Genomic DNA, 12,483 nt, shown 5'->3' on the forward strand with positions numbered 1-12,483 from the left:
TCTAGTGCAATATATCGGGGACCACACACAAGCACAGCCTGCTCCTCAACGAAAGAAGCGTGGTCAACAGACACTTCATTCCCCAGGTGACAGTAAATGTAGGAAAGTAGAATCAACTGGTGGAGCTGTGCAGTCAGGTGTCACGGAGAACACTAACTCCAACCTGGACCCTGAAGATCATTCATCACCGACAGAATTGGAAGACAACGGTAAATCAAACACTATTCTAGGTGTAACACTGAACGAAGCAAAGGTGTCAGAGACTCAAACGCAGCAGGACAGGAGATCATAGAGGTGATGATGACATTGATTATTTGGGTACAACGTCAGGGTCCCCTGTCAAGAAACCTCGTTGGCAGCCTCAACTTGAAAATGACAACACAATTGTAACCTGTGTCACTAACACACACTATGCTTATCTGTACACATTTCTAGAAGATGTAGAAAGGAATCGGGATGTGATAAGTGTCGTGCGACAAGTCCTAGCATTATCTAGGTTCTGGAACAAGCACTGTACCAACAAAGGCAATCCGTGCTTGTCACTCATTGAAGAGGTCGACAAGAACTGGATCCTAGATGCAATTAAAGCAAGGAACTGGGTTAAATGTTCTGTAAATACTGACGTGCTGAGCTTGAACCAAGACCAGTCAGTTTACATAAAGCTCATCGCAGCAGTACTTGTTGGAGCATGCCATACCAGGACTGAAGTACAGGACTTTGTGAAAACACTGAAGGATCCTCCTTCACACCTGCAGCATGTACAAGAGGACGTCCCCCTGTCACATGACTGTACATACACAGTTGGCTGCTACACCATTAGAGGAGATGTTCTGTCTCGCCTGGAAACCAACGAATGGCTGACAGATGAAGTAAGTAGTCCACCTGCAATATTTACACAATCACACAAACTACATGCCTAGTTAACCATCCAGGAAAATCATTTCATAGAGCATGAGAGGCCTTCGATTTTATCAAATGATGTCAGTATTAGATATTAACTGGGGGCGTGAGGTTGGTGAGTGGTTCAGTCACCTAATACTCATTGATAGTGCCTTGAGGTAGGCGAGCTAGAGCTTGAGTTTGGTTAAACGCCTCTTTTTGACAGTAGTGTCATGGTGAGTTGGATTAAATTATGAAGAAAGTGATGCACATCTTTGACGTTAACCACTTTGTTGATTCCCATGGTGAATCTGGATATCGAAATGCGGCGCCTTGGACTCTATGAGCACCCATCTTAAGATTAATACAGCAACTTTTGGCGGTTTCTTCTTTTTGCACCAGTATTTGTTGACTATCAATTAATAAATACTAGTGCTAATTATCAACTCATTGCCATGCATCTCGATTCTGCAATGAAAACACTACTCACCTGCAATGGGCAATGTGCACACAATCTAGTACATCATCAGTTCAATTGTCAGTCATTGCTAACAGCCGATATATTCTCTTCATGATGGATATGTGATGTGCAGCGGATCCTGCTTTGATTTGAAACTACAAGCGTTCCTTTTGAAGCGAAAGCATTGGGGGATTGAACAGTAAAATAAACATTCTAATAAATGAACTCTTACCTGTCCAGATCATGGACACATACCTGCACTTCCTGGAGAGAGAGTGGTGTTCCCGTGTCAGCTTCCACTGTCTGGTGCTGCCTACAGAGACAATCCAACTGTGGGAGGCAGGACAGTACACAGACAGGATAAGGGGGAAAGATGTGAGTGACGTGAGATTTATATATTTCTTATGATTCTATCATTCCAAGTGCACCATTGCATGTCCACCCTACCACAAACAAGGGCAAGACTCGAAAGATACTTTGTAGTAATTGTATATTTCTTGTAATAACATATTATTCGTCCATGCCATGATGGCGTATTCAGTATGATAGTAATTGCCACTTGCAATTGTGCACATGAAGGATTCATGTGCTGCAATGGGTTTCAATTGAGTCAAAGCCAGTAACCCCATTGATCATAATGCTATTTGTTTTCAATATGCAGTTACAAAAGCAGATATTGCACATGAACATATTCATCTTGCTACATATTATTGTACGAAGTGTTGGTTGTCAGAGAGAGTTCTTTAGAAGTTCTAAGTACCAAGTTCATGCTATCAATTCACTAATATCTCTGTTACTACACCATATCCATCTTATGTGAAGCACGTGTTTCGGGATATATTGATCATACATCGGAAAGGCATTTGTTGTGAACTTTCAGGAAAATTTGACAAACTACACGTGGATATTAATGCCAGTGAACATGCCGCGTAATCAACATTGGGTGCTACTGGTGGCTAATGTCAAGGATGGAACAGTGGGCGTGGTCAATTCTAAACCCTCCTTAGATGTGGAGGACACAGTTGTACAACACTGGAGGTAGGTGGACAGAAGTAGATGAAAAAAACAGGGCGTATGGCTGCACATTATAAATATACATGATTATATTTCAATATCAAGAATGTATTTCTATTTGGTCATAAAACAAATCCTTTAAAACCAAACTATCCAATTTGAAATGTTGATTTGTCAAAAACAAAAATGAATGTAAATAAGATCCATCTATTAATTCTCGATACACTCACATTGGTAGCTTTAACCTTTTTGTAGAAGATATAAAACAAATTGTTCACAGGGTGACTAAGTTCCCCAAATGGGTACACTGTGTGAATGATTTAAATGCCATAAATACCGTTATGTCACTCACTCATTTAAACCATAACATCTGTATTTGCTAACATTAAACCTAATGATGGACAAAGCAGGAGAGAACATCAGAAATGCCAGGACCGGATATTTAAGGCACTGCTGTATTTACCTTCTGCTCTACCTTTACATGAACACCAGTCTACATGAGTTGAAGACGTTATCGCCATCGAGTAATATACATATATTTTTCAGGTCCTTTGTAAACCACTTGAAATCTACGTCTAAGGAAAGGAGCAAGTCATGGATGAAGAAACAGTACCCAGTGATAGAACAGTCTGATGGACACAGCTGTGGGATATTCGTTCTGATGGTAGGTTGGTTTGAAGCTATGTTTTTGATATGAAAGGCAACATGTGTCTCAATAACCACGTATGAAAGATACCTTTTCATTTCTAACCTTCATATTCTCAGGCTGCTGATGCAATTTTGTCGGAGAAGTCTCCAGGCATCACGAGGAACTGTCACGTTGAGAAATATAGGCTGTATGTGCTTCAGAGGATACTACAGTATGCCAAGGCCAAGGGAGATATGCAGGGTGGAGGAAAGCACATGATGGCAGTTGATGGACAGGGTAATGTCACAAACGAAATTCAAACTGTAACGCTGGAGACAAGAGATGTACTGGAAAATAGCTGTACAATGACAACAGATCAAGGAGGTCCAACTATTCATGAAGAGGATGGACATGAAACACATGAAGGAACCGACTGTGTTATCTCCAGTGATGAAAGTATGCATTCTGGAGATCATTACTATGTTACATAATTGTAAGGCGTTACGCAAGGTATTGTATTTTAGATCCACATGTGCAATGTTGTATACTGCTTCTAACAAACGTTATTTATTTTCACAGATACAGAGGACTATCCATGTTTGGATCAGCACCTGTTGCATAAGCAGAAGATGGCGTGCTTGTTAGTGGTTGCTTTGGCAGAGAATAACCTGGAGGAGAGGATGCTATGGGCAGGGTCTGACACAGGGACCCGCGTGGAAAGAGAAACCTACAAAAAATATATTGTTTGGGCACTCAAGGTTTTTGACATCAATGAAGAAGAATACACTGAAAATATGATGAAACATATTTTATCCCAATTGGCGGGATGCTGTCTCCATCATGAAGCAGGCTCATATAGAATAAGAAATCATGAAGTAGCAATAAAGCTAAGAGAAATACTGCTCAGTGATGTGAGACAGTTGGTTGAAAGTATGGATCTCGAGTTCATATTTCGTTATGTGACATTTAGAGGTGATCCAACCGAAGCGGAACAACTAGATGTGCCTTTTAAAATCGAATTGAAACATGATGATCTGCATATTGTAGCGAAGCGGTTTGTTGCAGCTGTACATGGCAGAAAGTTTGCCTTTGTGTGCATGCATTCCCTATTCCAGGTAGAGACATTTGTTGATATGGTTTGGGAGAATCTCTTGCATAATCTGAACAAGGACAGATCGGAACTGTTGAAAGTATTGTCAAAAAATGACATTATATATGGATATTCCTTTCTGTTTTGGGCGAGCATCACAGACAACTCGAATTTGTTGAAGAAAGCATTGAACAGTGTTCAGGTTAAGGTAAAGAACAGACAGGAAGCTTTGTTTGGAAGTTGCTTTGGGAGTAGCTTGGCCAACTTCGATTACTTGTGTTCCAAAAATAACTGGCAGTTGGATACGTTGTGTATGAGGCTACCCGAACTCCCAAGACCTCTAATCATCAAACTGCAGTTGGCAGTTGTAGATGATCTGAGAGTAAAGTTTGGTAAATGTTCAATTTTGGACATTGCCTGTATGGGTGGGTTGTCTGCAGTGGCTTCCAGATTGTCACATTTGATGAAGACGAGCAAGAACAAGAACAGGTCAAGAAAGAATACATATGTACATTATGCAGCCATGTGTCAAAAGGGCAAAGATATCATGGATATAGTTATAAAGAAGGGACAACGTAGCATCAATATCATAGGTCCTGAAGGATCAACACCTTTACATTACTCATGTGCAGTTGGAAATGTTAACATTGTAAGCTACCTTTTACAGGAAGTAGAGGACATTGGTAAGCCAAACAAGAAGGGTGAAACTGGACTTCATTTGGCATGTATATATGGGAATGCAGAAGTTGTTAAAATGTTATTACAGAACAAGAGAATAAGTCATGTGACAGATAATGCTGGCCGCACACCTCTACATGATGCAGCCAGGCAAGGACATAGGGAGGTTGTGGAGTTGTTATTACAGAACAAGGCAAATGTGGATGGGAAACGTAATGCTGGCCGCACACCTCTACATGATGCAGCCTGGCAGGGACACAGGGAGGTTGTGGAGGTGTTATTACAGAACAAGGCAAATGTGGATGAGAGACGTGATGATGGCAGCACACCTCTACATGATGCAGCCTGGCAAGGACAGAGGGAGGTTGTTGAGGTGTTATTACAGAACAAGACAATTGTGGATGAGAAAGATAAGGAAGGCCGCACACCTCTACATCTTGCAGCCTGGCAGGGACACAGGGAAGTTGTGGAGGTGTTATTACAGAACAAGGCAAATGTGGATGAGAGACGTGATGATGGCAGCACACCTCTACATGATGCAGCCTGGCAAGGACAGAGGGAGGTTGTTGAGGTGTTATTACAGAACAAAACAAATGTGGATGAGAAAGATAAGGAAGGCCGCACACCTCTACATCTTGCAGCCTGGCAGGGACACAGGGAGGTTGTGGAGGTGTTATTACAGAACAAGGCAAATGTGGATGAGAGACGTCATGATGGCAGCACACCTCTACATGATGCAGCCTGGCAGGGACACAGGGAGGTTGTGGAGGTGTTATTACAGAACAAGGCAAATGTGGATGAGAGACGTGATGATGGCAGCACACCTCTACATGATGCAGCCTGGCAAGGACAGAGGGAGGTTGTTGAGGTGTTATTACAGAACAAGACAAATGTGGATGAGAAAGATAAGGAAGGCCGCACACCTCTACATCTTGCAGCCTACCAGGGACATCGGGAGGTGGTTGAGGTGTTATTACAGAACAAGGCAAATGTGGATGAGAAAGATAAGGAAGGCAGCACACCTCTACATGATGCAGCTTGGCAGGGACATCGGGTGGGTGTGGAGGTGTTATTACAGAACAAAACAAATGTGGATGAGAAAGATAAGGAAGGCCGCACACCTCTACATCTTGCAGCCTGGCAGGGACACGGGGAGGTTGTGGAGGTGTTATTACAGAACAAGGCAAATGTGGATGAGAAAGATGAGAAAGGCCGCACACCTCTACATAATGCAGCCTCCAACGGACATAGGGAGTTTGTGGAGGTGTTATTACAGAACAAGGCAAATGTGGATGAGAAAGATAAGGAAGGCAGCACACCTCTACATGATGCAGCCTACGAGGGACATAGAGAGGTTGTGGAGGTGTTATTACAGAACAAGGCAAATGTGGATGAGAAAGACGATAAAGAAGAAACTGCTTTACAAAAAGCAGAAGCACAACATCACGATGCCATTGCAAGGATTATAACTGAGGCAACAAATATACATGACCTGACAACCAACCATGGTACAATTACAGATAGGTAAGAGCAATGTGGAAATGATGCTTGAGTTGACAGCCCAAACACATATATTGTATACGCTGTTTTGCAGAACAGTTTTGAAATCTCAAATAACGATATGAGACCTCGAAGAGGACAGTACCATCAGACATATATCAAAATATCTATTTCAGCCTAAAAAGAATATGGACATTGCATTTCTACAAGGCCCCCAAAACAACATACTAAAAGTCCCAAATCAATCAATCAAATATGTGATGAGAGACCAACAGTGTATTGATATTCCATGTCTGTCCATGTCTTGGAGGTCATCTTGGATTTTTGGGCCAGTCAGTTAGTGTGACAAGTTTTATGCATATAAGTCCCATCACACTGTTTAAGACAGTTGTTTCATCTTGAGTTTTGTAGATTTGTAAATAGTCGAAAACGATCAATAGTTGTGAATATCTTTTAAGAAACATAATATGGTTATTTTGCAACACAACACATGCTGTTTTTTCCTCAAAACATTGAACCTCATCTGAAATATGGAAAATACTATTGACAGTTGGTTGCCATATTGGATTATGTAAATGAGACATATTTCCCAAACTGGGATTGCTTGGGACTTTCAGTATGTTGTTTTGGGGACCTTGTAGAAATGTATAGTGGTGAAATGAACTCTATTGCTATTTGTTCCAAGTGAAACCTTATTTTCCATGGGCTACCTATGTCAATGGGGACTTTGCAAAAACACTGAAATTATGTTAACCAATATTTGAACTTAATTAGGCTTCACTGTGTATAATATTGAATGATTCGGTGGTTTACGTTCATGAGTATATTGGGCTTCCATTTAGTTTGGAGTCTTTTTCATTAGATACGAACTCGTAAGCGCTGGAGGCTTTTACATCTTGATTTTGTATTATATGTCACAATAGCATCACTATTTTGATTAAGTCCTATTTTATCTGAAATGTTATGTCAAGTGCATGTGATATTGTTTCAGGGTGACAACCGATGGCCAGTTTCTTATGAAATCATCGTCAATTCCACACGGAAGCTATAACAATGGCGGTTTGCTTACATCCACACCACTAACATCAACGTGCCCTGTGAACCACACATCAGTAGAATTGCCAGGGGTTTATGTTCCGAGTCAACTGGGACAAGCAGTTTCCACAGACAGACAAAGTGTTATTGAAGAGATATACGTCGCCTTGCAGTCATCCCAACCATATCATATAGACGGAAATGTTAACAACCTCCATACAGATCCTGCACGCATGGAGATACGTTCACCCAATCAAAGATCAGAAGCCATACATGGAAACTCAAGTCATGTTCCCACCTGTGTCCATGCTCCAGTAGTTGGTGACACATTGCCTAGTTCAGATACCACAAGTAATTCTGAGAATGTCATCATTCACTACACTGAGTCTGGGGAAAAGATAGAGCTGCAGCAGCTCTAAAAGTGGTCTAGAAAGGAGTTATCATTGTTCTTATGGTGTCCAGTGTTACAGTATTCATATACAGTTTTACAACCTCCATTACGGGTTAGTCGACCGAATTTGGTTTGCAGAAAATAACGAGTTATTTGTCATTTCTGTCGATGTAGCATTGATGTTTCGGTAAGCATATCAATTAAATTCCATAAAAAAACAAAACATTTTACTCTACAAATGCTAGGACCAAAGCTAACTTCATGACGAAAAAATCCTTTATGTTGCTTAGAGGATTACATAATAGATTCTTTCAAATGTTCCTAACTGGACATATGCACATTTCAGTGTGTACCGAACTTTCCTGTATTGTTTTAAGTTGAATTGAGTGAGTGTGTGAGTTGGATTTAACGCTGCTTTTAACAGTATTCCAGTAATATCACGGCGTGTCAGCTTAATGTGGGAGGAAAGCCCGAAGTCATGATGGCGGTCTCAGGCGTTTACCACTTCAGTGAAACCCAAGAGCACGGGTATGGTGCTGACAAACCTAGAAACATAATCTGGGCGAACCTGGATTCGAACCCACAATCATAGGTGTCTGGCGTGCAAAAAGTGACGCAACTCTGCACGGCGAATCGCGGCGCCTTAGACGACTGGGACACCCGTACCCCCGTGTTATGTTGAAAGTAGTGGGAGTGATTTTGTGTCGATGTAGTTTTGACGTTTCTGTATGCATCTCGATTCCATAAAAAACCCATTGTACTTTACAAATTCTAGGAACATGTCTAACTGTAATGTTTAGAAGATTACAAAACAGATTCTTAAAAAAGTTTATAACTGGACATATGCAGATTTAAGTGTGTTCCGAACCATCTTAAAGCAAAGTATTTTGTTGAAATTAGTGGGAGTGAGTTCAGATTGACGTACACAATGAATGTTTGCAGCTACATGTCGCTGTGTAAAATATGTACTTGCAGGAACACGTGGGTGTCTTTCTATCATAGTCGGTATTGTCACTTTGATTTGTTTCTGCACCATTTCCAGTGTCAGACTTGTAAAGTCTCACACCCAATACGAAGCCATGTAACCTGTTGTACATGCAATATAGGCTTTAAAGTACGTTCACGGTGACCTCATATTCAGGAATATTATGATTGTTTTATTTCAAAGCAATTTATCCTATTAATTTCCATGATGTCTTGGCACACATGAAAATGCTAAGATCATATCTGAAAACGTATCTAAGGAGCGAATGATGTTGGAAGCACTATTGTACTAACATACATGGTGTAATTTATATACTTTTATCATCAGATAACTCTTGTTAGTGCTGCATTAGTTAAATGGCCTGTTATGTATTGCCCATAGTTGATCCATTGTATAACCCCTGTGTGACTGTAGACCTACAATTATGTTTTTCAATAGAAGTTGTTTTTTATTCATTTATATTTTGTGCTGATTTACTGATTTGGCAATATAGTTTGGATCGTTTTCTAAGTAAACCTTCGCGATTCAATTCGGAAATCCCCTCGTAACACTGTGTCATACAGTTTAAACATACAGTAACGATTACTCTTAATTTCTAAAATGTCACCAGTTTCATTCATGTGACAAACATATGAAAGTCCTTATGATATTATGCAGACGTACATATACAGTCGAACCCCGATGTCTTGAACTCGGATGTGCCGTTTCCTCGCGAAATCACAGTCCAAAATCTTACCATATTTATAGTATTGTTACCTGAATGCTTGACATGGGTGTTTTGAGTTCAATTTAAAGTCCCCAAAGTTAAAAGGTAGAACTTATCAAGATCCAGGTCGAATTCAAATAGTTCGGATAAGTCGAACTATTTCTTTGGTCCCCAGGAGTTCGAGGCAATTGGGTCCGATTGTTCCTTTATGAGTATATATCTGAATATGTATACAGGTAGACAGCCTGCTAGAAATGTCATCATACACCATTGCATTTGTAAATACCTTGCTCTGAAATAAAGTGGGCTAGACCGCCTCCATTGTCGTATGGGTAGAGTATCAGACAGACTTATTTCGTATGTGTGGCCATGAGGCCAATAGCACAATGACATTTTGTTGTAAAACAATTCGTCGTGAAGCACAACTTGTATACTGATTAGATTGTAGCTAAATATGGTGTACACAGTTTTATCTATATTCAATGTATTATCCTTCTTTCAAATATCTTACAAACACACACAAGTCTGAGAAGAATATGGCTATTTTTGCTGTTCATTAACTGTACAGATTTTCTTTGTGATGGATTCGTGTAATAATAGTCAGGCAGGTATTTGATTCTTATATCCTCATATACTGGAAATATCAATAAAACATGGTATTCATTTTCTTGGTTATATCTGCAGAAAGGACACATCGATGTTAAAACATCATTATCTTTGGAGTGTCTGTATAATTGTGTATTGAGGGTATGTATACCACACCTGAACTTCGTTAAGCATCTGCGTAAAGGGAGAGTATCTGCCCAGTAACGTTAAAATATGGTGGTCTTGTTACCCCGCCTGGCGCTCAGCATTAAGGGGATAAGACTGGTCAACTTGTGGTCAGTATACTGTGTCAGAGTGGGGTATTCATGTTAAAACCTCGGCATGGTGTCTCAGTGGCTTGTTCTGTAAAAACGACATGAGCAGACACACATACATATACACACACGCGTGCATGCACGTCACTTCATATAAGTGCAATATTCTTGAACGCAACGTTAAACCTCAAACCTCATGTTGCCTTGCTCACCTCTACAGAGAATGAATCAAATAAGGGGGGGAAAAAAATGTATGCTTATTTATGCTCGGCAAACGTATTCTGAATATTGTTTGTGAAATCAGGTCTGAAGATTTTCGGGGTACGAATGGCCCAGCCGTCTAAGGCGCCGCGATTCGCTGTGCAGAGTTGCGTCCCTTGGGCACGCCAGAGACCTTTAATTGTGGGTTCGAATCCATGTTCGCCCAGTTTATGTTTCTAGGTTTGTTAGCACCATACCCGTGCTCTTGGGTTTCACCGAAGTGGTAAACGTCTGAGACCTTCATCACTTGGGCTTTCCTCTCACATTAAGCTGTCACGCCGTGATATAACTGGAATACTATTACATGTTATCGTAAGCCGTACTGCCACCGCCTTTACAAACATTATCCTGTCTTGTATCCAGTCAACAAAGTCAGTTGTAGACAATGCCAGGGATAGAAAAGGTTGAATAATGCATACCACGTTTACGGTAGCTGGTACCGGTCAAAGGGAGGCAACTCTGTTTTCAGATATTATGTTAGCATTTGATACGGAAGTTATCCTGACGAAACCTGGATACTGTGGGTAAAAAGCTGACAGGCGTATTGTCATTAGAGGCATCACCTGTAGCTGTTCGTACTGGGCTTAAATGACTTTGTGTCTGAATGTGGCAAATGCACGATATAATGACGCAAGGTATAATGAAATGAAGTGCACTGATGTTTGAACGGCTTTAAATGTTCTGTTTTGTGTTGAACTCATTTTCCAGAATGGAAATAGTATTTTCCTGTTTTAAATCATACCATGAAGCAAATTTGTTCTTCACCTCATGTACATGAAATTTTGATCTTTTGATCACCACAACCATTGTACCTGTTACCTATTGTTCAGGTTGTGAGAAAGGGAGAGAAAACGTATATGCTTACTTATGCTATGTCTAGTGATATAAACAGAGGGACGGTTTGAATATTTGAAACGATGTACAATATGAAGGTTGTATAGCACTGTGATCGAACTACGAATTACAAATATGTTCTGATTACTGACTTGAATAATCAGTTTTTTATTCAATTTAATTTAGAAAGTATGTAAATTTCTGAGTAATTAATCATTGCTATCACTGTGAGGTGGAGGTATTTGAATTCGTCAGAGATGTTTGTATGGATAAGAGCGACAAAACCCTTTTCATAATCACAAGAAATCTCTGTGGTAAGCAGACTCCATTTTACGATCATGAATTTATTAAAAGCATCACTTTGAACTGTCATTATTTACGTGAGATATTCCACATGTAAAATCGAATCCGTAGCATTCTAAATTCAATAAATATAAAATGTCAGCGCCAGAGAATAACCAGTCTTGGATATCCACCGAAACAGATTCCGAAACTCCCGTACAAACAACATGAAGGTTTATCTGAAAGCACACGACGCCGTTGGGTTCGGATGACACCCACACAGCTGAGTGACCAACTCTGACCACCTGATTCGCTCCAGTCAGCTCTTGCAGCAACCATAGGATACTGGTGCCTTATTCATCACCGGAATATACACAGAGCAGATGCAATGTAGTATAATCACATGATCATCATCAGTAGCATGCTATCAGACTGTCAGTAACACCACGTAGACTAACATAAACACAAACATCCATATGTGCAATGTTTAAATGAACAAAAAAAACTGTAGTTTTAAAAAGCAACATTTATTCGTGAAACATAAGGAAATATCAAACATGTACGTTATTCTTAACATATACTACAGCAGTGAGTCGACAGTGTTGTTGTTAGCTCAGGTGTGCACTACGAATGACACACTAAGTCGATGGTGATTGGAGAATGTTTAGTATGGCATCCATTTCGAGCGTACATCTACCTCTGCATCTCCACAACGCTCTGACGAGCACAAGGCCAGTGGCAGATCTGCCATTCCGCTCCTTCCACTTGGTGAGCATGTGTAAGGTCTGCATATAAAGTGAATGTGGGTGTGAAACTTTGCCTTGTTCGATCACCACAAGATTGAGTCCAAGTTCGATTCCAATAGATTCAAACCCGATCC

At 40.4% G+C, this 12,483-nt stretch overlaps 2 protein-coding genes across 2 annotated transcripts; both read left to right on the forward strand.

Moving 5' to 3' along the window:
• The first annotated feature begins 254 nt into the window (after positions 1-254).
• On the forward strand, positions 255-5,319 carry LOC124127924. Its single transcript, XM_048391977.1, has 7 exons — positions 255-869; positions 1,580-1,714; positions 2,220-2,377; positions 2,900-3,017; positions 3,119-3,437; positions 3,561-4,961; positions 5,306-5,319. Exons 2-7 carry the CDS (start codon positions 1,583-1,585, stop codon positions 5,317-5,319), a joined length of 2,142 nt encoding a protein of 713 aa, XP_048247934.1. The 5' UTR covers positions 255-869; positions 1,580-1,582.
• A 605-nt stretch (positions 5,320-5,924) lies between these two features.
• Positions 5,925-7,881, forward strand: LOC125377880. Its single transcript, XM_048391956.1, has 2 exons — positions 5,925-6,273; positions 7,241-7,881. Exon 2 carries the CDS (start codon positions 7,266-7,268, stop codon positions 7,701-7,703), a length of 438 nt encoding a protein of 145 aa, XP_048247913.1. The 5' UTR covers positions 5,925-6,273; positions 7,241-7,265; the 3' UTR covers positions 7,704-7,881.
• The last annotated feature ends 4,602 nt before the right edge of the window (positions 7,882-12,483 follow it).

Source organism: Haliotis rufescens, unplaced genomic scaffold, assembly GCF_023055435.1.
Source record: "Haliotis rufescens isolate VD_foot unplaced genomic scaffold, xgHalRufe1.0.p SCAF_103, whole genome shotgun sequence".
In the NCBI taxonomy this organism is placed as follows: domain Eukaryota; kingdom Metazoa; phylum Mollusca; class Gastropoda; order Lepetellida; family Haliotidae; genus Haliotis; species Haliotis rufescens.

Bases quoted from the DNA above. Each gene is read 5' to 3' on its own strand.
- LOC125377880 (XM_048391956.1), top strand. From the start codon at position 7,266: ATGAAATCATCGTCAATTCCACACGGAAGCTATAACAATGGCGGTTTG.
- LOC124127924 (XM_048391977.1), top strand. From the start codon at position 1,583: ATGGACACATACCTGCACTTCCTGGAGAGAGAGTGGTGTTCCCGTGTC. The intron at 1,715-2,219 runs GTGAGTGACGTG...GTGAACTTTCAG, and splicing joins ACAGGATAAGGGGGAAAGAT to GAAAATTTGACAAACTACAC. The intron at 3,438-3,560 runs GTATGCATTCTG...TTATTTTCACAG, and splicing joins TGTTATCTCCAGTGATGAAA to ATACAGAGGACTATCCATGT.